Source organism: Urocampus carinirostris, chromosome 5 (genome assembly GCF_059441175.1).
Source record: "Urocampus carinirostris isolate Australia breed hairy pipefish chromosome 5, RoL_Ucar_1.0, whole genome shotgun sequence".
Classification (NCBI taxonomy): Eukaryota; Metazoa; Chordata; class Actinopteri; order Syngnathiformes; family Syngnathidae; genus Urocampus; species Urocampus carinirostris.
Window position 1 is genome coordinate 9,687,986 of NC_142353.1, and position 26,190 is coordinate 9,714,175.

Here is a 26,190-nt window from a genome sequence, read left to right on the forward strand (position 1 = left end):
CATTATATATATATATATATATATATATATATATATATATATATATATATATATATATATATACACACACAATACCTCATTAAAATATGTTGCTAAATAGGAGTTACATTTATAACAACTAAATTAATTATGTGATTATCAAAGTAATAATGTTATGATTAAATAATAAAACTAATATCGTTGGAAAACTCATTTGATAGTGACAACATACTCAGTGACACTTTTTTTAATAATCCTACTAGGTCTATAATATTAAAAACAGAATACATTTATCAATTGTGGATGGGGAATTGCTAAAACCCAGTTTATTTGATTAAAAGTTGAATGATGCTGCAACTGTTCTTGTGGGCCTGGGTGTCTCTTTTGACCTGGTACCCCTCCTTCCCCTCCCTTCTCTCTTTCCTTGACCTGGAAGATCAGGACAAGTGCAACTAATACCCGGACATGGAAGACTATGAAGTTCGCTCGGCTGCCAGCATCTTGGCGTCAGTGAAAGAGCAGGAGGCTCGTTTTGAGCAGTTAACCCGGGCGCTTGAGGAGGAGCGTCGCACCCTGCAGCTCGGGCGGGCCAATGCGCCTCCCAACCCTTCAACCGGCCAGCCGTTAGCATGGCAGCAAATTGTGATGCAGGTAAATGTGTGAGCATGCAAGATCATCCCGTCATAAGACATTCTGCAATAGTTCCATCCTGGCAAGTTCATTCAATCATCTTGTGAGGTGCCTATCGGTGGGAATGAGTAACAACCGTGCCCATTCACATTTTGAGATTCTCAGGCATCTGTCATGAATGTTCTGTGTCTCATCTTTTTGATGGAAAATGTTTCTGCGGCTTTGCCGTTTTCCTCTAAGCTGCCGCTTGACATCCAATTTCATCTCTTCTCACCTTCAAGTCTTTGATATTGTCTGGTGTTGTTGGTGTTGCTTTTTGTGATGATTAAAAGTTGCCTTTTATCCAACTGTAAGAGCTCTGCTGAAAGTCTCCTAACGTTGAGGAAATCTAAGATGGACAAATGAGACAGCTGTAATCTTCTAAAAATATCAACTCACACATCTGCAGAAAGATTTGCACACAGCTGTTAAGAGAATATACAATGTTAACTTTTTTGATGACATGCAGGAAACATAAGAACTACTCTATTTTCCACACGATAATGTGCACTCCCAGAAAATTGTCTTTAGTCATACTTTTTTCATACATAAGGCGCATAAAATTAAGATTACTGTAAAAGCTACTGTGTTTATTTGTGTATAACTGTTGAGCTCTTTAAACACCTAAGGTATATATTAATGCAATGATGCAATGAAGTGTTGCTGACCAAAATCTGAAAAACTGTATGCAATGGGAAGCGAATCAGAGTAATAGCGGTGAAAGCGCCGACACTTTGCATGGCATACGAAAACGCATTGGAGCGTATCCCACTATTTTTGCTCACGGTGCTAGAAATACTGATTTGCACAGTGCATTCTTATAGGTTAAACCTTTTTGAACTAAATAGCCATAATAGTAATTTTTTTTTTTGAGAGAGCCACTTTCAGCGTATTTTATTTCACTAAAATTTATGAAATAAGAATAATGCATGTGTCCCACATCAACAAATATAACACTTTAATCTTTTCTCCCTTCCGCTATTACTTAATATCCTTACCAATCACCCAATCAAATGACCCTGTGTGCCTGGCGTTTGTCTCTTAGCAGTTTTTCTGTGGATCTTCATCAAAAAGAATCTCATCAGTGAACCTAAATTGTTTAATGAGCTTCCATATAAAGGAATCCTCAGCGACGCACAGCCAAAACAGGGTCTGTTGGTTTGACATTGTGATTGTGAACTGTCAGGTTGAGTATGCTCTTTATATTCCGGATAGAACAATTCATACGTGGTGCTACGTCAGCTTTGTCGCACTAGAATGGACTTCGCGTTCATCAGAAATAAAATGAAATGAAATGATCTGCATTTACATAGCGCTTTTCAAGTCAATGACTTCCCAAAGCGCTTTACATTGTGCTTCACATTTCCCAATAGCGGCCGTGATCTGTGCAGCCATGTAAGGCGCTAACCTGCTTATTGGGGGTAATTGGGGGTTCAATGTCTTACCCAAGGACACTTCGACATGTAACACGGACAAGCCGGGATTCGAACTGGGATCCCTTAATCCTAAAACGATCGCTCTACCTCCTGAGCTACTGCCGCCCCCAAGTTGTATCGCTACAGATTTGCATAAGTATGATTTGATCTCTCAGCTATATTTACTAATGAAAAGAGCCATTAACCTATCAGAATGTACTATGCGGATCTGTGTTCTTGACACCATTAGGAAAAATTGTGTGATAGATAGATGAGATGAGTTCTAATGCCTCTGTCATCTGTAGCAATAGTGTTCTAGATGTAAAGCGTCGCTTCTCTCACTGCCACGTCTCCGGTTCTATTCCCGTTGCGTGCAATGTTTTGCAATTTAGGTCAGCAATGTTTATCGCTTTGATTAACCATTGCACAACCGATGCTCACTTGCGGTAATATACAGTAAAATCTTGTCTGTAGAACGTTATATGGCACCACATACATATAATTGCTCTATGCATTTTCAATTGTATCCATCGCATTCTGCGGTCTTTAAGGTAGACCCGGTTATAAGGCGCACTCAGTGTTTGTGTATTCTGCCGTTTTTTTGGGATTAATATTTGAACACCGCCTCTCAGAAAGCACATTTTAAAAAGCAGAAATCAAAAGCAATTTGTTAATGCGTCTGCAATGCTCAGATTCAGCATGTTTATTTGGTAAAAAAAAATGGGGAGGGCATTTATAATGGATAAAGTAAGACCTTCACAAATGATTACACTAACCTTCCATTTGCCTGGGGTCATATTTTGTTAATGGTCTGTGTCAACGTTTACACTGGAAGGCTTCTCAAATTGATTGGGAGGAAGGAAACGCTGAGAGAAATAATCTTTCTCGAAGCAGCCTTTCAATACTCAACTATCAACACTAACTGGTCCAACTCTGTGTGTGTGTGTGTGTATACAGGACTGTGTACATACTGCCATACACATTTTCCTGTATTTGATCCAATTATAATCAGCACATCCTCTAGAACAGGGGTCGGGAACCTATGGCTCGCGAGCCATATATGGCTCTTTCTACGAGTATCTGTGGCTCAGAGACAGATTTGATTGCATGCAAAATTTCTCCATCTTGTCCTTGATTTGTCTATCCTGTTAAGTTACACGCAAAGCCAAACCGAAACTTACTGTCAAATGATTACTTCGCAGTATATATATGGCACGTTTTTCACTACAATTTACAGTCAAGGTGTCACACAAAAAATGGGGAAAAAAAAACTCGTTTTAGCTGTACAACGCTAAAGAATCCTTTATATAAAAGTTCACTATGTAATCTGTGTTCAGTGTTCAGATACCTTATGATGAATCCACAGAACTGTAAATACGCCAAAACACCGGAAGAGAACTTAGTCATTTGATTGGGTGAGTGGGAGGGATGGGTGGAGCTATGCAAAAAGTACAAGCACTCCTTCCCATCTCTCGCCAAAGGTAAGCACATAAGGCTCCCTATTCTCAGAATGTTGTGACGTTTTTACAAAATAAATGCTTGCATCTGGTTTTGAAACCAATATGTATGATAAAAAAGGGTCAAAAGGAGTTTAACCGATCTTGAGTCATTGCAAGAAAGAGACAAGTTTAAAGTGGTATGTTAATTTTGGGACAGGGGCTCTGGCATTATTCTCTTTTCATAATTTTTATCAAATCATCAAAAATAAATGTGCTGAAGACTAAGCTTTTGTCTGGGGCGCGGGTTTAGCAATTTAGTAAATTTGTCTCATAATATATGGTGTGGCTCTTTCCCAAAATAAAATTAATTTTTTTTGCTTTTATGGCTCTTTGAGTCAAAAAGGTTCCCGACCCCTGCTCTAGAAGTTAACTTAAGTATTACAGATCACCGATCATTTGGCCTTCAGCCAGCCTTCAAGTCAAGCTTTTCTCTGAGGGCCACATATAGAAAATGACACAAAGCTTAACTTGATTTTTTTTAATAGTGTGATTTATAAAGAACATTAAAAAATCTTTTTTCCCAATGTAACTTTCTCCAAGCCTAGTTTAAATTGAAGACAGGGTTCGTACGGGTGCTTGAAATCCGGGAAATTGCTTGAATTTTAATATTGTCTTTTCAAGGTCAGGAAAATGCTTGAATGTTGGGTGAAGTGCTTGAAAATGTCTAAAGTTCTCCCCATTATTCTTTACAGTCTGAATCCACAGACCATGCATTAAACAAAGAAAAATAAGATATCATAAAGTCAGTGATTACATGGCGATGAGATGTGAAGTGCCATCGCCCCCTACAAGTGCATTGGAACAGGTGCATCAAGGAGTGCAAAAAAGAGATGCGTCTCTTCACAATGACTTTCCAGTCATATGAAAGATAACTCACGGAGATGACTAGCTTAATGATGATTTTTTTCTGCTAAAAGTTTGCTAAGTGCTACACCTAAACAGGGCACTAGGAAATGTGTATCAGGGCAAGGATTATGTATCAATTATAGGGCCATGTAAAAAATTGTGGTAGTGTTTCCCTAATATAAATTGTACTGGGAAAAACCATGCAACTGAAAATGTAAGCTACATATTACCGTCATTTTGACCCGACACCTTTATGAAGAAAGCGTCATCTCAAAAATGTTTATACACGCTTTGTTAAAATCCACCAACAAATATGCGATTTACTCAAGATCTAAAAATCATATGTCTCGATAAATGCACGTGCAAGAATAATAGTCACATATGTAAGCTGCAGATATATTGATGGAGCTGCAAAATGCATGATTCACTATAGGTTGCCTCTTTTAATTGTACTGAAAAAATTGGAAAATTTGCATTGAAAATGCTTGAATTCGGTTAGAAAAAAGGTGTACGGACCCTGTAAACACTTCACTTTTAAAAAAAATAAACTCCTCAGCTATAAGTAGGGAAAATGTTTTATTAAAATAATGTCTTCCTCTCATATCAACATTAAAAGCCGTTTGATTGTTTTAATCGCTTATGTGCAGTTATGGCAGTGTGCTTTAGTTTTTCAACAGGAATGTTTTGGCCACTTATGTTTGAAATCTATGCCAAACGTCAGAGGAAAAGGAACATAAAACATTTGAGAATCTCCAAAAATAGACTTGATTTCAAATGACAAAAAAATAATAGTTATAAATACAAGGTTTTCCACATTTAGGATGATGACCTTTTTTAATGTCCTACAATTGCAAAAAATTGATGTAGTGAATGATATCCCACTATAAAACTGAATAGAAATAGAGATCTTACCTGTTCGAAAGATTATTTTGTTATTTAGATTTTTGTTGTTTACATAACTGTATTTGACGGACAAATGTGCACATTTTAAGTATAGTTTCTTTCTTTCAGAAGATAGAATGATAATAAAGAAACATTGGTGAAAAAAATAAGTCTTAATTGATAAAAAAATATATATATACTTGCCATATTTCCTGTTTAATGAGAAAACAATTAGCACACCCAAGAAAAATACAAAATTAAGTTAATGTGGGGCAGCACGGCAGCGCAGTGGTTAGCCCATGTGTGGCACAGTTCTGAGGAGTTTGCATGGAATAATAATACGAAAATACTGCTAATATCATACAAACATTCTAATATGAAAATTGTCCAAACATAAAACATAAATATAGCAAAAATACTGCAGAAACACTACAAAAGTACTATAGAAAACTAGCACCTTAACACTACTAACCTAAGTATCAAATTTAGTGCTTAAAACATGGACCTTATATATTGTTTTGCTAAAATCGTTTGCATTTCAAAACCAATTTGATGAAATTAGTCTATATAAAAACAAGTATAAAGTAAAATAATGTACATATCTGCATGTGTATTTATCCATAACTGAAAAAAATGGACGGGTCTCCAGGATCGAGCACTTGGTAAACTTTTTAAACCGATGTGGCCAACCTCATCTTAGACTATACATTTAAAATGAAGGACTACCTTGCAAATATGGTATGGTATTTGAACACTAAATGTCTCTGTATTATGAAGTGCAGGGGTCTCCAACCAAGAGCTACTTTTTGTCGCTAATTAACTCATAGGGCACCCAGTTTTATATGCATTTCTAAAATAAGATCTTAGTACTATGTTGTTACTATGTTATTTCACAATTCACGGACCCCTTGATCGCATGGGTCATCGGGGCCTACTTCTTGTGGTGGGTCTGTGTCAAGTACATTCTGGCGGCGCCTATCCTTCTCCAGGCCGTTAGTTTTGGGTAGGGGTTTTCTTTCCCACATGAAACAGTACTGTTTTTTTGTGGTTACCAGTAGCAGGAGAAGCCAACTGATCTGTCTTAGATACAGCGCCTTCATCTTCTGGTTGCCGTTGTTTATCTGTGTAAAGCGCCATCATGCTTTTCAGAGATTTGCCAGACCTCGGAATTGTGTAACATTACAAATTCTGGAATCTAAATTACTTGGGGGAAATGATTTTGTTCCCAATTTTTGAGTTTCACATCTTCCATATTATGACAGTTTTATCCTATTGTGGTCACATAACTCAAATCTAAATGCAAACAATCTTGTAACATACTTCTTATCACCTTCATGTATGCAGTTCTAAAACTCTATTGCAGCATGTTCAGAACATGATAATTTAGAACTGTTTCTACGCCATGAATATTAGATATGCCATCGTATATTTCCAGTGATATATTCAAGAGGCATTCAACAGGCACATACATAAAGAGCAGCCAGTTGGTGTTTGAGCACCTGCTCCTTGCTATTGGAAATAATGTTAAATTGACTCAATCAACCACACAAAAAAAAATTATAATCTTTCTAGAAAATCACAATGACCCAGGAGTGGTGAGCTATTTTCGGAATAGGTCCCTGGGCACCTCATTTGTTCTTAGGGGGCACCCTGGAGACCCCTGGTGTAGTGTAATCGAAAACAAGTCCTACAAAGCACAATGAATAATACAAACTACAGAGACACAAAATGACCAAAATGCACCATTTTTCTTTTTTGTTACTTGAATGTGAATAAGTCAAAGCAGGTGGGGGAATATTGGGGGGAAAATACAGTACAACGAGTTTTGCGTCAACAATAATAAGTGATGACCCAATGAAAATATTCACGCTGTAACGTTTTTGTCTACTCGTATCAATGTTTCACTCTGACCTTCCATTAGCGTCTATGGCACAACTATCAAAGGAGATTCAATGACCGAAACTTGTTTTGAATCTCCATCCATTGAAAGACGCCTCCCATTTTAAGGCACTCTATCTTTTTTTCATATTGCGCTCGCCATTGCAAATTGATTTTAGCCCGAAGGTGCGTCATAATCAAGGCTTTGAAAGATCAAGTGATGTATTAAAGGATGTTCTATGTGTGGAGATAGACAAGTCCCAGACAGCCGCATCGCTCTGAGGCTGATGGAGAAGGTGACCTCGTTTCACCAGACGCCTCATCTCCCATCTTGCGCTGTACTCATTGATAAAAAAAACACACAATCATTTCATGCATCGTTGTTAGTCGAGTCAAGTCAAATTTATTTGTATGGCCTTTATCTTATTCAATACTAGACATTTTTCTCAAATTGGAGCCGCTGCCAGCCAATTTTTGCCATTTTGACTCATTTTAAAGGCCGAGAGTAAATTTTGTTCTGTAGTTATATAACCCTCATTTTCCATTCTAAAAAAAAGCTTGTAGCGTTGATTAGTAAACACCAGTTGAACATTGCTAAGTTTCTTAAAAATACTCGTTTCCAAGAAGATTTCTGAAATCTATTCCACTCTGGTCATCCTGGAAGGGGGATTACCACTTGTGAGGCCCCTTCTCAAGGTTTCTTTTTTCCTCACGCTGAGGTTTTGAGTTTTTCCTTGCCTGCATGTTGGTTTAAGATCAGGCGATGGTATAATTGTAATCCTGTGCAGTCCTTTGAGACATTTTTATGATTAACGGCTATACAAATAAATGTGACCTAACTTGACTTGACTGACAAAACAGCTTTTTGTGAAAGGATGCATTCTAAGCAGCACTTTCACTTCTGTTTTTTTTTTTTTTTTTTTTTTTAATACTTTTGTATTTTTCATTACCTCCAATATCCAAACACTTATTTACAAAAACACAAAGGCACTGCATGCAAACATCATTTTATTGCGAGAACACTGAACTGATGCATGAACTATGCATAAACCATGCATAAACTTTTGGTCACCATGGATATCGCGTTTCCTCGGGCAACAGCGTTCTGTGGACATGCTCAAAACGTCATTCTTTTCTGACCTGACAATGACGATTTTGTCATCTTTTTAAAAATATATAAGCACAGTTGAGGAGTTAACTGCCTATTATTACTATTTGTCCATATCTTCCGACTCCCACCACACGTCTTCATTGTGCCTACTTGCCATGTGGGGCCGCCTACACACTCTCATTTGCCGGATAAAGGTAGCAACACTAGAAAATTGGGTCTCCCCGATTTGTGGACCAAGAATCTGATCTAAGCCACTCCTGCCGTATAATGCTGATTTATCATAGAGAAATCCTTCCCAGAGGCTTGACACTTCCTAATGAGCAGTGTCATACACTTTATAGTATTTTTTTTAAATAAAAAAAGTAAAATGGATTGTTACGTTTGGGCACTCATGGACAATGCTGAAAACGTATTTTTACGTTATTGCTATGAATGGATTAATTATGTGATTGAACTTTCGTGTCCTAGTCAAAAGTCTCACTGCCACATTTCGAACTAGCTGCAAATTTTAGATGCTAGACAGTAGGAGACCGAAGAGCAGAACATTACAAAAATCAAGCTGGGAATTAAGAAATGCATGAATTACCTGGTTGGTTTACATTTAAGTGTTATAATTTGACAGGCTTTTGACACAGGAGAACTCTTCCATTGTGTTGTTTGAGCGAAGTGGGGAGTTTTCAAAGACTTTTTGGCGTTAGGAGGGAGGGAACGGTGCGCCGTTTGATCAGCGTTGCTGTCTGTGGTGAGGATATGAAGACCTCAAGCCGGCCTTGGTACTGCAGCACTCAACCCGCAATCGGCCCAGTCGACCTCCTCCCACTTTCATCTCCGCATGGCCCCCAGCCCGGTCTAGGCACAATGCATACAAAGGGCTGAGGGTGATATAGTGACAGAAGATCTATCCTTCTACTGGCTGGGTCTGGGAGACCTTGTACCCTCATAAATCAGCTTCCTAACAATGAGCCTTAGTTCCCCTTCACTTTCCTTTTTTTATTCCTTCTCTATTTCAACCCTGTTTTCCCCTTACGGTGCCATCAGACACCTTCTTGGCCTCCATAAACACCCTAATTACCTTCGTGTGAAAGTTGCGCCTTTGTTTATTTTTTAACCTCACACTGTTCCCAAAGTCCTCCTTTTACCATTTTTTTCTCATACTGCTGTTATGTAGAGCAGCTGGAAGTGAATGCCAAGAATGTTGCTGCTTGGTTTTTCATGTTTCTGTACAGAACAGCTTCTTAGGTGTGCACAATCGTTTGAAGTATATTCAAATGGAAGTGAAAGAGGTGAAGGTTTGATCATTCTGGTGACAATAAATTAGGCTTTGTCAGTATTCATTCGACTGAAAAATTACATAATTTTGTCAGGAAATATAATCTAAATCCCCTTGCTCATAGAATACTCCAAACGTAAGTGCAACCTACCTGTGGACGTTGTTGCTTTTTAAATCAACAGCTGTTTACTTCAACCTGCTATAAGTCAGCTGTTTCCTAATTTGCAGTGCAGCACATCTTGTCAGGTTTTAAATGTAAATCTCTTGAATTTCTGTCTCAAGGTAATTAGCTTGTTTTTATATTACTAAATATAAAAACAATGTTTCTCATACAAACACACACATAAAATAACGTTTCAACAATGAGTGTAATTATATCTCTTGTACTTTTATCAATCTTGTATTCTTTTATTTTGAAGTCGTGTTCTGGCTCTGTACTGATTCCTCTGACGTCACGAATAAACTCTCTCTCTCTTTTCGAAAACTCAGCAAGAAGGCGCGTGAGTTTTTGCCCCCACCATCATGTCGATTTAAACTATATACATGTATTTTATCTGTGCAAATATGGCCACGAAATAGTCATAATAATGATTGACTTTAACAATCTCCATTGAAAAAAAACAGCCCAGGGCCGAATCTCGTGACAGGATAGCACGATATTCCAATTCGGTTTTTAAAATATTGCCAATCTCATCAAAAATGAATTTATATATTTTTTTTACATTATAATTATTGTAAGTTTAAGATTTACATTGCAAACATTATAAATATTGCATAAATATAATAAATATTGTAGGCTTAAGACTTACATTGAAAACATAATAGTGTCAATCTAAATTGGACTTTTATTCTATTGCTTGACTTGTGACAAGTCATATAATAGAATAATACACTATACGCTGTACATTAAATATTGTGCTTTTGAGTATTTTACCATATTTAGGAGTTAGAATTGCAACTTACGGTTTAAATCTCCATTTTGCCTTTATTTCGCGGAATATTGGTTAATTTGATTGACCAAAAACATTTTATTTCAAACACTGTATTCCGATACGAAAAAGGTATACTCATTATCGTTTTCTTCTTGGTATGGGCCAAAATATGTGATTAAATGCAAATACGTCGATTATTATTTATTTTTCATCTATAATAAGCCTTCCCATTCCATAGACTTCATTTAAAAAACATGATTCTGACTGACAACACTGCAAATGTACAGTTGATTGTTCACTGAAATATACCATAAATCCCACCAATATCTTTTCAAGGCTACATAAGGTAAACGATCTCCTTGTGACTAAGTTGGGCAAAAATAGTTATTACGTAATCTGATTCCTTGTCTCATACAGTATTTTTATGCAGTTTACGCAGATATTACGTAAGAGTATTTAAAAATAGAAATTCCTTAACATATATTCTTCTCTTGTGGGCTTCAAACCTTCAGCCTTTAAATCAGTCCACTAAAGGACTTAATGTCTGCTCTGGTCCAAGTCCCTACCATTTGATCACAATCCAATAAAGTATTAAGTTCCCCTAAAGCACTAAGAAAAGTATGTGGAAGCTGCTCAAATTTTCTTCACTTCAAATCCTCTTTACATAGATGAACCGATGGTGTCAGTGATTACAAATTCTGCCTGCAAATACTTGAAAGAAGGTAGTCCTGACACACATTCAACCTAGGGTCCTTTAATATAGAAAATAAACCAGAGCCCATATGTTTACACAAAGGTGTCCTCTGGAATGTGACCTGCTATAATGTCCAGCAGTATCACCAAACAAGACCTGACCTTATTTAACACATAAAACATTAACGTCTGAAGTTGAAATTCTACAATGCCTTCTTTTATGTTACGATCGCAGGACTTTCATAGTTTTTTAATAGGAAACTGCAAAATTTGTTAATCGCCTTGGACCCTTACAGACCTTAACTTTGCATTCTCCTATCCGTACTATTGTGGTGCTATTTAAAAACTATGTAGGCACAATTGAGACCATGTTCAGCATTGGGTTGTGAAGTTTACACATCTACCAGGGAAGACTTGGGCTTTCCAAAAAGCAGTTGAAAATGTCTGTTAAGGAGTCTGAAGTTCCCCTGGGGCTCGCAAAATACTGCAAAACGAGTCAACTGTGGACCATTTACCTCCACATTCAGCTAGATATATATGTACTGGAACTTGCATGGACAATTTGGGTGTTTTTTTCTGTTTGTTCAGAATTTGTCTATTTTTCTTATTTATCCAGCAGAAAACATGAGATGTTGGGCAACAATCAAAGACAATTGTACGTTTTTTTTATTACTGATATCCAGTCAATTGCTTTTCTTTCTGTATCTTGTTGGCTTACTTATCTCCAGAATTCCATGTGAAGTCTCTATTTAAAATGCTACTGGTCCATAATGCATAGCATAATATTTTAATTGTCTCTCAGATCTGTGTTGATTATGAAATCTTACAAAGATTGATTCAGATTCAGATTCAGATTTACTATATTGTCATTCGTGTACACGTGTATACAGAACGAAATGTCGATACATCTGACCCGCACATTTTCTTTGAGCGTCAGCCGGGATAGATAAGATTAACCATGTCTTCGTCAGAATTTTAGCGCAGAAGTTCGTCATCTCGCGGTTCGATGCCACTTCCAGTTGTTAAATGGTCCAGTTTATTGAGAGAGCAGTTACTCTAAAAATCTTTACCTGCAAACTGAACGTTACAGTTTATTTAAGTGACCATATGAGGTATTGCCCCTGGCTGAACCGGACGTGCTGAACATGACGACTGCCTGCAATTCCTCATATTATTAGTTAGAAACAAAGATCCGAGTCATTTGGAGCCAGACAGCTTTTTTTATATGTGGCTGCATTTTTGAGAGATAGCATAAGGTAAAAGAATGTGGTCATAGCATGTTAAATGTCTACATTTAGTAGAGCGAGACAGTATTTGTGTTGGAATGTGTGAACAAGCGAGAACTTATAAAAAGCTGTAAATTTTAAGTGTGTATACATATATATCATTTTTTAAAACAACTTGTGTCACTCTATTTTGACTATCTGGCTCTCCAAAGTCCATTTGATTTCCAGAGTTGCTTATTCTTTTTTATCATCATCCATCCAAAAAGTTAAGTATTTAAAACTAAATTGTTGACATCCCATTCGACAATATATTTGTACTCAAAGATATTTTTGACGTGTTCTGTTTGTCTGTGGATTAAAAGAAATACATATGTGTTTTAATTTCAGTGTTTTTTTTTCTTAAAATAAAAAACAAAATTTGAAATGAAGATCAATCATGTAATTTATACCCTGAAGAGTAGCCAAACAGTTGCTCTTTCGTATTATGCTTTCTCCAAGTCATGTCCTTTTGTGTCATTGAGCCAGACTCTTCACACACCTTCATTCTAATGTCACCCACACTGATGTATAGATGGTGTGAATGTTCACTCGTGGTCAGAGGGGCCCTAGGAGTGAAAAGTGGTAGTTTACCATCACCGTAGTGTGAATGTGGGACTGCCTGAATAATGCAACTCCTGTAAAGCTCATTGAGTGTCTAGAAATGCTCTGAATGAAGCTCATGAATTATTATTATTATTTTTATTATTAATAGTATTAGTATAATGTGTCTTCATAATTGTATTATCATTATTATAAATAGTAATAAAATTAAATCTAAATAATCCAAACAAACACCACTGGCATGACGAGCCACTAGTAATGTATTTTTGATAAAAAAATTCAACTTTAGTTGACGGCTTAGGACTAATGATCAGTCCACATTCACCCCAAATCCGCAGCACGCATACAGAACTTGCACATGCTTACGATCTGCAAAGAGGTGAGGCTTATAACGCCAGCGTGCAATTGACAACTAGTCAGAAGCGTATTGTGCCTCGCTCCCAAAATAGTCAGTTACACACTCAAGCTCAACCGTGACCCTAAAAAGGATGCACAGTAGAATGAATGAGTCCTTATGGTAGGACTTTATTTCTATACAGTAATCCCTGTGTTTTAAAATTAACCCTGATAAATTAAATTTGTAAAGTACTAATCTTAATTTTGTTAAATTATTATACAATGAGGCACTCTACAATGCATTGAAATTAAAAAAGAAAAAATACTGGCCAAACTATTGGTTTAACTAAAAAAAGTACTGTATACTGTACCCTGTTAAAATGTTTTAATTTATATTTTATGTCTACCTATTTTCTTAGGAACTGTTTGGCCAAGCAGAATGCAGAACACAATCCATGATGAAAATCTGTGTCGCCATAAAACTGCGAAAGATAAACCCTGTTATAGCGACGGATCTGTACCTACATAATTGAAATTCTATAAAAATGCGAAGCATATGGGTGGATTTAATTACTGACTAAATTTTTACAATATGCCAAATATGTTTTGCCTTGTATATAAACATACTGGGTGTTTCAAAATATTTTTTCGTTGCCCTCATGTTGGTTTCAGATCAGCATCTATGAAATTGTTCACATAATCCACATGCTATGGTATTTCGAATTTGGGTTAGGAAGAATAAATCTTTTTCAACATAAATACTTTTTAATTCCTCTTTCCTTTAAGTTCGTGTCCATAAGTTCAAAATAATCGTCTTGCAGACACCAGAAATCATCATTGCAGCCTCTGTCAAGCTGCTTGTGTTCCACGTGCACGTATGCATTTGAATAAAATCTTTCTTTTTCATATTTTTGGGGGGGTCGTGTTGGAATTAGGTCTGTATTACAAAAAGTCATTTTCTTATTTTCACCATTTTCCTCCTGAAACCAAAGAAACCTTCAAGACCACGAGAATTCACTCCACCCCCGCCCCTTTCACCTTCTTTCCTGAAAAAGTAAGATAAAAGAAGATAAGCGTGGTAAAAATTAATAAGAATGATCTTTAAACTCATTTGAGCATCTTTCATACATTCTTAATAGGGAAAATATTTAATTTTAAACTTTTTGAAGCCTCAATGTATAATATTTGATCATGAGATAGTATTGTGTGGTCTGGTGCAAGCGAGGGCCAGTGATACAAAGCAGAGCATGGCGGCAGGATGCCGGAAGAACATGGCGCCGATCCAAGAAGGGATTCCACGGTGACAAAGAAATACAAATTTCTGGTCCTACGATTTTTTTTTAAATAACAATGGTATGACAGTTCATGTATTTTGCCCAATTTTGAAATCCATGTTGTTGTTTTTTTCTTACTGGATAAACATTTTTTAAACTATTAGGAGGCACCACTGGTGCCTCCTGACTCTAGCCACCTCCAACTAGTGGGATATGGCTTTGGTATATAGATAGATATAAGAGACACACTGTCCTTTTAAGGACACCTCGAACTACGCACCTCACCTTTAATCATTGACTTTCTGTGATATTTACATGACAAAAGATATCACATTTTTTTAATCACCCTTTGTACTTTTTTGTAATCTCGTTAATCTTTTCAACAGTCTAAACAAGTTTTGAATGAGTCACTGATTTGATACTTTTAAATATTGACTATAATCAAAGAGTTCGAATCGGAACTAATGCATGAATGAACCTTTTCACGTAACCTATTGTGGATGTTAAGTAAATCTAAATGCAGTGGTGCATCTAACACAAGCTCTTTTACTAGGAACAATTGTATCTGCAACACTATGGGAGATAAAACAGCTCTGCCAAGCAAGTGGAATGCTTAACCTCAGGCATTTCCCTTCTGGTTGGGATTTCTCCTTTCTCTGTTTATTCTACGTCCAGTCCATCCCTTACGGCCTCTTGACTGTCCAAACGTCTCTCAAAGATTTTGGGGTAAGCTTGGGTTGATGTTATTAGATTAACATTCCAGCGTAGTCCGGGACACAGCACTCGATATCGGAGTGCAAATTCTTTCACTGCATCCCACCCCTCTCTCAAATCCGAACCAGCGAGAGGAACGGAACAAAGAAAAAAAGAAAGCGCCTGTGTGCATGTGTATGAAGGGTGTACACATTTGCAGAGTAAGGGCTCGCCTTAGCCTCAATGGGGGGAACTTTTGTTTTGTGTCTGAGACCCCTCCTTTTCTTTTTTTTCTATACGTCTCTTTCTCTGTCTCTCACTCTTTCGCTCTCTCTTTCTCCCCCTGCCCCCCTCCCCCAAAAAGGGTGAGGGGGTGGGAGACTGACACAGCTGGGATGCATAGCCCATTGCACCTAAAGAAAAAAACCTTAGTGTGTGTGTGTGTGTGTGCCAGAGAGAGAGAGAGAGAGAGAGAGAGAGACAGAGAAAGAAAGAAAGAGAGTGCAAGAGAATGTGAGAGAGCGCGACAGAAGATAACCGAGAGAAAGAAAAGGGAAAGGGAAAAGGAGAGTGAGAAATAGTCTGAGAACGTGTGAGAGAGGATGAGAGAGAGAGAAAAAGAGAGTGAGAGAAAAATAGATCAATCCTAGTGTCTTCTAGATAGACCCTACAGTGTACATATGGACTGTATCCATTATCTGTCAGTGCATACATTTATTCAACACCCTTTATTATTTCGGATACTTAACTTCAAAGAGTAAGACTCTTCAGATGCGTACACTATGTTTTTTTGCTGTCCTTTTATGTTATCTCTCCTTTCCATATACTGTATTCATCATCTCAGCCAATGAGTCTGGCTCACACTAAAATTCATTTGAATAACTACAGCAGAGAACATACTGCATGTAACCCAACATTCATTTCAAAACAAAAGTGATGATACCTACTTGAGAAATACAGTACAATCTTTAAACAGGGGATCACGAATCATGCACAGACACAAAGGTGAAAGTTTGATAATGGCAATGGTCGGGACCTAACACAGTTTTTAAAAATGATTACACAATATTGGTGGGGACAAAGCAACGATTGCTTGACATTGGTGGGGACACGTCATCTCCGTCCATGCGAAAACTACGCCCTTGCAGATATGTAGTATGTACCTAGAAATTAATATGGACATTCATTAAATGTGTAAGTATATTTCCTTATGATAATTTGTAAACAATGTGCTCTAAACTTAGTTGAAAGCGGAGTTTAGAATAATATATATATATATATATATATATATATATATATATATATATATATATATACATACACATACAGTTTAGATATTTTATACACAGTTTATATAAGCAATATGCGTTGCCTTCCTTATAAGGCTTATACTGTATGTAGCTTTTTGATTATTTTGTGACTCTTTTACTTTGAAAGGTTACACGCTACTTCCACTCTAGCCGTCGCTAGTCTTGTTAAACTTGATGTGGCTCGCCGAGGATGGCTGACCGCTTCTGAGCAGCTACCCTGCGCTCTCGGAGGCAAAACTCAAGTAAATACCCGAGGATAACTCAAGGGCACGAGTGGAGGAGAGAAGCAAAAGGCAAAACTTTTCCGACTATTGGAAATAGCCGTCCGACGTTTCAATTGCGTTGAGGGTTTTTCCCATTTCGGGCAGCGAAAGGAGGACATTTGGAACATGCCTGCCGAAGTGAAACAGGTTCGTATTGATGCCTGTTCTCCGTCTCAACGCGAGCGTCTCTCTTCCCCAGTTTCCCCTACATAAGATGATTTTTTTTATCTGTTTTTGCCACTTTTTTTGTTACAAGCGCGATGTTATAGTCTTTTTGTGTGTAACTGACGCTTTTTAAGATGTATTTTGGGACTGTGGCGCTCTGTGTATTGGTTGACGTGTCCCGCCCCCTGTCTTTACCATACACAGAGTGGCTTCATGTGAACACAATGCAATTTCGTAAACAGGCATCTCATCTTAACTAGGTTGTTCTTGAATGGAACCCTCTTTCTTTATCATAAGTTCCTGGACCTTGACATGTGGTCTTCTCGGGGGGGGGGGGGGACATCCATGGTCCCACTACAAGCATCACTACAGATAACTTTCCGTGCGCTATGCTGTGTGTTCGTGGGACAAGCTTTATAAGTGTGTCCCTGAACAACCTGCAAAGTTCTTGACTGAATTCAACTCAGATTTATCGCATGGGTTGTACTTACAATTGTGTGAAAGGCAGGACATTAAACCCTTTTGTCTTTTCCTTGCATAGATACCAATGGAATGTGCTTTTGTTAGGATCTGTGAGCATTTGTGTGTATCAGGGCATGATGTGCATACATTACTGGAAAAGTCCTTTCCCGTTAAGCTTGGCAGCTCTCTCCTAATAGACTAATAATAAAGAAGAGAAAGTGAAGAATGGAATACGCGCAGTATCTAATTTGAAAGTGGTTGGTTAGAACAGTGGTCTGTAGGGCTGCACATTTTTGGAAAAAAAAGCCTAATTGCGATTTTTCAGATTTTGATGCAATTTTCTATTTTAAAAGAAAAGTGCATTTTCTGTGCTAGTTTTGTGAAGTGGCTGGGGATAGGGAGATCTGGGCTTCCCTGTTGAGGCTGCTGCCCCTGCGACCGACCCCGGATAAGCAGAAGACGATGGATGGATCAATAAACATACTGACATGCAAACTTACTACCAGATGACGTAATTACAGACTGCACGTATATGGCTGTAACAAAATAACAATTGTAGCGCTACAAATAAAACAGAAATACATTTGAATAAATGGTCATTGTCAATATAAAAAAGTACAACAAAATTGGAAGGATGTTCCTTTCAGTGCAAGAAAGCGATTTATAGAGCGGCTGGCTAGCTGGACGCTATCATCAGATAATTGCGACTTAAGCAAGGTCTCCGGCGCTCTCCTTCATAATTTAAATACAAAAGTTTTTTTGACGAATTGTAGCTTCAGGTCAACAATTTCATTGGTGATGGATCTGGCGTTGGTGACTACCAACGTTCGGCAGTGGTGGATTAAGATTTATTAGCGTAGCTGTGAGCATAACTTTTTGACGCCGCCTCAGTCGATTTCCAGATAAACAATCCACGAAGCACCCATTGGTGATTAGCATTTCTATGCACTTTTCTGACTTTCTTTAGAGTCTGATTTTATTGATGAATTTATTTTCAATGAAAGCACCACTAAAGCTTTGAGCTGTCGCGTTTGTTTTGGTTGGGCTGTTTGACTGTCAGCTTACACCAGCCTAGCACAGTCGTGCTCACAGTGCATGCAAACTTTGTCTCACCTTTATTAGCTAATGCCATTAAAATGTGCTTCTGATTAGCCAGAGCTGTTAAAACTCGAACTGTGACAATTCTTATTGGTTAAACACTTTATCACTTGAATAACAAACTGGAACGATAAATTCTTGGAAAAAAAAAACAGCAGTGCTGCAATATCAATTAGATTTCACTTATTCAAGGAGCCCTAGTGGTTTGTAACCATCAGGGTGCAGACCGATACCTGGCCGCAGGTAGTTTCGTACTGGCCCGCAGAGAAAGAAAAATACATGCCTAATTTTTTTTGCTTGCATCATATATATTCTTGTATATTTTTCTCACCCCCAAAAAAGCGTGCACGGTAGAATATCATAGTAATTGATTATTGGTATAACTGACACTATCTTTACTCACTGTACAACGTTGTGTAACGTTGCCACAGAGCATTATTGAAAATAGTTCAGCCAAAAAAGCAAACAGCAACGTGACACAATGGGACCCTTTAACCACAATGGTGGTAGGGGCACCATTTCCTGTGGTTTGTCTTGGTTAAGTTCAGCCAGGTTGCACCCATCTCTCTCCAGGCCAACATATGTCTCCACCCAGTCTCGAACTGGGGACATTTCACGTGCTATGCAAATGTGCTAACCACTGCACTATGGAAACACAGTACTGAGAGTAAAAATAATGTGATAACGACCTACAGTCAGACATTAAACCGGAGGTACGGAAAAGTTTGCCGACTACTAGGTTACAAAACTGTAACATTATGTAGGAGAGTTTTCTCATGTACATAGATGTTACCTACTAGCTTCCTCACTGCGCCATATGTCTTTTGGACGATGGATCTTGTCTAAATATCTGGTCTGGTCTGTTATAGAATGTTTACAGTCTAAATATAGTCCAGCCAAGTCACATTTATTTGTATAGCACTTAATCACAAAAAGTCTCAAAAAGCTGCGCAGACCACGATTACAACATCCCTAGATCTGAAAACCACATGAGGAAAAACTATAAAACAGCATGACGAAAATTGAGAAACCTTGTAAAGGGGTCGCTCATGAAATAATTCTTTTCCAGGATGAACATGATGCAACAAATGTTTTAAGAATATCGACAGACAATACATAGCAATGATAAACATAAAAAAGTCAAATTGACAGCAGTGACAAACGCCCTGTCCCAAAATATTCCCTGATGCAGCAGGTTCTAAATTATGGCATTTCGGCCTATTCAACGTAGTCTTAATTCATTAAAAAAATAGGTATTTCATCCCGTCGAATGTGGCCCAAATTTAGTCCCCAAAAATTCATTTAAAGTACTGATGTCACCATCATGAAAATAAGACCTCGTTCAACCCAAAATTCATTGAGTGGGAAGTGACGGGGGCTGTCAATCTTCCCGCAAACACCCTTTATTTTCCCGTCTGTGTGATAGCAATAACCCTGAAGGTTCTAAGTGTTATGCAAGTGCTGATAGATTCAAACCAGGCTTGTTACGAAAGGGTCACCACTTGAGCTCCTATCTTGCATGCAGGAATGCATGTCAACGACCTAATAATATGTCCTTGCCATGTTTTTTTCCGAAAATGGCTCAAGAGAGTTGAAGGGATGACTTTGCTGGTGTGACCTCTGCAGGGCCAACGTGGTTGGAATACTTGAGGCAAGGCAGGCATCATGGCGTGACCTTTTCAACTTAGCTGGAGATTCCTCAACTGGGAGCACCTGTTTATATATTTATGTGTTATTTAAAAAAAAAGTTGAATTTGAACACCATTCTTGCAATAGGGTCTCAACAGTTAGTCGACGTTGTTGAGAAAATAATGATATAATTGTGGCCAGACACATTTTTCCAACAGAGTGAGGCCTCTTTACATGAATATAATCCCTGCTGTGAGACGCTCATGCCCAAAAGCTTCTCGGTATTGAGCGGTAGCATACCGAAATGATGGTGGCAACATCGACTTTTAAAGTTTGGTCACATTTTAGCCAAGATAAAATGAAAAAAACAACACTACAGGTCAAGTTAATAAAGCAAACCTTGCGAATCATGGCAGTACCTCGGTGATGCGCAAACATTCAGAAAAAAGCAGGTCGGATAGTTAAATGAAACAGAGTCTTTTCGCCCCAGTAAAAATCAAATTCGAGCCAAAACATTCGAACCAATATGGTTTTGTTGACATGCATTGCACATTTTATACACACATATTTGGCTATAAGATAAAGCTTAAGCATTATGCAGGACTGTTTGTATTCAGTCTGAAGAACAAATGTCAGTTGTTAAAATGTGCAAATTGACCGACCTTAGTTATTAAAATCATTTGAGAATCGTTAAGTTCTTTTGTTTCATACTTTGCAGTTGACCACTAGGTGTACTTTACAAAATGCACATAATATTTGTTTTATTTACTGTTCTACTGCTGCAAATGAGCCTTTTTTGGGGGTACAGGGATAAAACGTGTTTACTTGATTTACTTGAAAAAAATGGACAGCGTTTTTTTTTTAATATATGCTGGCCTGAAGAGGGATGGGCGCCACCAAGCTATACTAGGACCCCTAGTGGTTAAGGGATCCAACCCAACCCTATTTCCCTTCTGACCAAGCAATTTGCCTAATTGGTTTTGGTAGGGCATTTTTAAATTTTTTTTAATACAAATTGACAGTATGTTTAATAAAAGATTTATTTTTCATCATCGCAATTTGTCTTGTGTTTATTATGATTTGCAACATAATTAAATCAACGGCACGGTCAATTCAGGTAAAAAATTAATAATCTCATTATTCAACGATTAGAATAGTTGTTAGTGGCTGTATCTTGCAAAGAAATGAAATATGATTATTGGCGAGCGAGCCTTACAGATTATTATTTTGGGATTTCTCAGAGTATAGGCAGTCTTTTTAGTTATAGGCCCAGAAAGAGACTATTTTGAAAATTACATTTTGATAAATAAATAATATATATTTCCTAAAGCTGAAGCCAATTTATATTTGAAAATTCAGTTTCGTTAGAGATGAAACAGGGACTGGCCTGCAGAATGCTCTGTTAAATTTGTTCTTTGCCCAATTAATATTTCTGCATAGCCACCCAATAAGTGGGGAAAACTACTGCAGGTCCTAATCGAGTTTAAAAACTGTTCCTTCAGAAGCATATAGGGCCGAAGGCCTCAATGTTTAGATGCTTGAGATTGTCACATCTTTTCGTCATGAAAAATAGATGGGTCATGGAGAAAAAGGAAAACATAAATTATCCAAGAGTCACTGTCTTTCCAAGGTCTGTCAAAAGCCAGACAACGCTCTTCCTCTTCAGGCAGGAGGACACATCTGAATAGCAAAACAAGTCATGGTGATCCAGTCAAAGACTTAAATGGAAGCTTGTCTTCATTCTGCCAGTTTTTCTATGCTGCATTGCTGTTTGCCTTGTTCAATAGAATCCCAAAATTGTATACGATTTTCATAGGCCGTGTGTTTTGGTGTGATGGCTCTCCCTGCACTCCTCTTTTTTATTGACATCTTTCCTCAGGCTCCCTCTTTGTGTGATGAGTGGATCAATATTTGAAGACATGTAGAGCATGAGAAATTGCTTTATTTCGGGGTCATACAAGAATAATGAGTCTGACTGGTAACATATAAACAAATAATAGCTGAGGAGAGTGCATCAATGGGAAAAGCAGTGGATGAGGACGAGTGGAACAGAATTTGTTTTGAAAGTGAGTGTGTCTTGCAGGAGAAGTGGTCATGTGGTGATGGGTCATAACACATGGCCTCCTCATCACACAGCACATCAATACCAATCATATTTGCCATACATGTCTAACAGCTGTTCCATCTGTATGATAATAATTATTGCATCATACTTTCCTAATTGCATCATACTTTTTCCATTTTTAATAACTGCAGAAAAATATGGCTTGTTTATTTAATTGCCTGATATTCTTATTAAAGGTGCTGTCCAGAATTTGAATATTTTGTACTTGGTGACACCATCTTCTGGCATAAGACATCATTGCAGCCTCTGTTAAACTGCTTGTGTGGCGTTTGGAATCAAATAAAGGGATTTGGGTTGGTGTATTTGTAACAGTCCTTTTCTCACTTTCACCATTTTCATGATAGACTAACATAAAACCTTGAGCATGAAATCGTTCGCCATCCACCGATTCCCCTCTACGTCTTTCCTACTTTCTAATGTGTTGCAAGTCCTGAACCGCTCTGATCAAAAATAAAAGCAGGATGGCGCGGTGGGAAAAAAATATAAAGGCTCTTTGAACGCAGTTGGGCATTGTCAACAAATACTTAAGAGAGAAAGTATTCTACTTTTAACTTTTTTAGGACACCTCAAACAACGCATCCAAACTTTCATCTAATTTTTTTTAAGCAAAAAAGAAATAAAATACTGTAAATCATTGTTTTTTTGTAGTAGTTTAATTACTTTCAGGTAAATATTTAGTTCATAATAATAATTCTTATAAGTCAATTTCAGATATTATTTATTCTAAAATCATAGTTTTATCAGATCTTCAGTGGATAGCTCTTGGGAAATAAACGTTTTTAAAATGTGAAACGAGCATGGTGAATCCTAACCACTAGACCGCCAGTGATGTACACGACACAAGAAAAGGCATCAGATTGCATCACACTATTTCTATGGTGCCACAGATAAATGGCACTTTAAAATGTGTGATAATTAGATAAAGTGTAATGCCTTTTTGTATGTTATCTGTATCACTGATTGACCATTGGTTAGTAATTTATGCTCTCACTGCCGTTATCTGGGTTTGATTCTCGTCGCAACCGCTGTTCTGAGATTGTGGTCAGAGATATTTTTCGACTGATTAATAATTGCACAAATACGATAAAACCTAATGTATAACGCGCACCTAAACTTTGAGGTTCTTTTTAGGGTAAATACAAAAAAGCTCGGGATACACAAATAAGTTCAGTAGATGAAAGTGTATATGTCTGTTATTTCTTGTAATTTCTGATGTCCATTGTGCCCCCCTTGGCGGAGCCTCGTGCCCCACTAGGGGGGCCCGTCCCACTATTTGAGAACCTAAGGTATATCACTTTCAAGATTTTGTGATATTTCTTATAATGCACCACATGATTTGTATATATAACTTAACTAAACTAAAATAGAATTAATTAATAATTCTATTTCAGTAAAAAAGTGAAAATTGCGATTGATTTATAATGCTCATATTTATAACTTCTTCTGTCAAAGATTTGTATCAACATGCATTATTGGCATCATCTCATGTTGGCAATGTTTTATTCTTGTTATTTAGATAGATAGATAGATAGATAGATAGATACTTTATTCATCCCCTAAGGGAAATTCACATTTCCAGCAGCATCCCTGAGCTGAGAACAATACAATAATAAAGCCAAAAGAAAACAATATACAAATACCCAGTGTGACGTGCAAATGCCCACTTTAGCATGTTATATAGATTAACTAAATAGTGCTACACATAATGCAGTAAGATCCAATGTAGGTGGTGTGGTTTAATGTGGGCCTTTACTCTGCCGGGTGGAGTTAAAGAGCCTCATGGCATGAGGAAGAAAAGAACTCTTCAGTCTGTCCGTAGTACAAGACAGTGACAGCAGTCTGTCACTGAAACTGCTCTTCTGTCCGGAGATAATGCTGTGAAGCGGATGCGATGGATTGTCCATGATTGACCTCAGCTTTTTCAGTGCCTGTCTCTCAGCTGCTGTTGTTAGGCTGTCCAGCTCTTTGCCCACAACAGAGCTCGCTTTCCTAGCCAGTTTATTGAGACGAGAGGCATCCTTCTTCTTGATGCTGCCTCCCCAACACGCTGCCGCATAGAAGAGGGCGCTTGCCACTACTGTCTCATAGAATATTTTCAGGAGCTTTTTGCAGATGTTGAAGGAGGCCAGCCTTCTGAGGAAGTAAAGTCGGCTTTGCCCTTTCCTACATAGAGCTTCTGTGTTGGCAGTCCAGTCCAGTTTGTTGTCCAGCTGCACACCCAGGTATTTGTAGGTCTGGACAAATTCTACACATTTGATTCCAGGCTTATTGCAACAGCTTACTTTTGACAGGCAGTGCTGACTTTTTAATAAATATTTCAATGTAACACAACCCCGGACATCTGTGCTCCTAGTGGGTTACAAGGGATGCTACAAATTATGCACAAATGTTAACTGGCAAGAAATGCACTGTGCTATAGTTAGGACATTTTATGTCCATGCAACGTGTCATATGAGAACCCCTCGGCTTTTGGGTTTTTTGTCTGCAGTAGTTGTGGATGACAAGCAGGTGCAGAACCCCCCCTCTGTTTTGTGTCACTGCTGGCTTCGTAGAGACTGATGCAGCCCCATGATTGTTATTTTACTGCGTGACCACTGTTGAACATCATAATTCTCCCTCTCCTTTTAATACCACGTTGGTGAAATTCAAGAAATTTGAGGCGCAGTGTATTGTAAGGCTGAAGGTTTTTTTGCCATCTTGGAAAACATCATTGAGGGAGAGGAGCAGTGCATTAATGAGATGGCAGTCTTATTATCATGCTTGAGCTGCAGTTTCTCTTTGCATATTCAGAGGCTTTTATCCAACATTTTGTGCAGCTGCTTTTAGTCCACACCACATTTTGTTCCTGCTAGTTTGTAATAAGGTATCTCCAATGTAGTTCAGCTGTATACTTTGTGGGCGAGTTTTTTCTCTTTTTTCTTTTCTTTTTATTAATTCCCCTTTTGTGGCAAGAAGAGAAATGTGTTAGCCCAGTGTTGTTTGTGCAATGTTTGCCCGCAAGCTTTAGACAAAAGGATTCAGTTTCCCAGACTGTGTCTGATCTTTACTGCTTAAAGTCATGATTTTGATGAGAGAGAATAAAGCAATAACAGAAAAATAAAGAACCATAATGACAATATCACAAAAATAATAAGGTCTTGTTAAGATCAAAACAGCAAACCAGGCAGGAGCTAACATTTATTTAACTTTTCATTTGAGCCGCACAAAAGCAGTATAACTTTTAGCAGCAATATTCATTTAATGTGGTAAAATTACATTAATTTCCTTCAAGTTAAATCAATTCACCATGCAACTATAATTAGTATACCGAGTGATTCCCATAATTTGGATCCAAGATTTGCCCCAGCAATACTGGTTGAGAAATATACAAATTAAGGAACTGTATTCTTGTTATAATTAATTAAAATGTTCCCTGTTATGCTCTCATATGTTTGCTTTTCCTAAATATTTAGTTTTAGTATTACTTCCACTAGTTTGGATTGAGAGTCCAGAGAAAATGTCCTATGTTTCAACGATTAAACTAAAGCCAATATTACAAACCAAAAAAAAAGAATGAACCAATCTTTTTACATTTGTTTTCTTTTGACCATAATCATTTATTCCAGACTACAGTATTTGATTTAATAATGGAAAATTGCATACTTACATACCTTGGGTTTGTGTTTACCTTGGGGCTCACATAGAGAGCAGTTATCTATATTTTCTATTTGGTCCACCCCATTTTCTCTCAATTTTTGAGAGGCCCCTTTAAGGAAGGTCCATTTTAATAAAGCCCCTCTCAAGCATAAAAAAGAAATGCCTCTCTCTTTTTCCATTTCTCTACTATCTAGTGTAG

General features: G+C 37.6%; 1 protein-coding gene across 7 annotated transcripts in view; it reads left to right on the forward strand.

The window, feature by feature from the left end:
• arvcfb (ARVCF delta catenin family member b) overlaps positions 1–26,190 on the forward strand; it is a 286,399-nt gene that overhangs the window by 141,852 nt on the left and 118,357 nt on the right. For 5 of the 7 annotated variants that reach the window (XM_088335601.1, XM_088335596.1, XM_088335595.1 and 2 more), the window contains one exon: positions 416–630. In XM_088335601.1, coding sequence (XP_088191727.1) covers positions 445–630 — 186 coding nt within the window. In that variant the 5' untranslated portion in view covers positions 416–444. Of the gene's footprint in view, positions 1–415; positions 631–16,811; positions 17,024–26,190 lie in introns of those variants that run through there. The other 2 variants (XM_088335598.1, XM_088335602.1) reach the window with 2 other exon arrangements.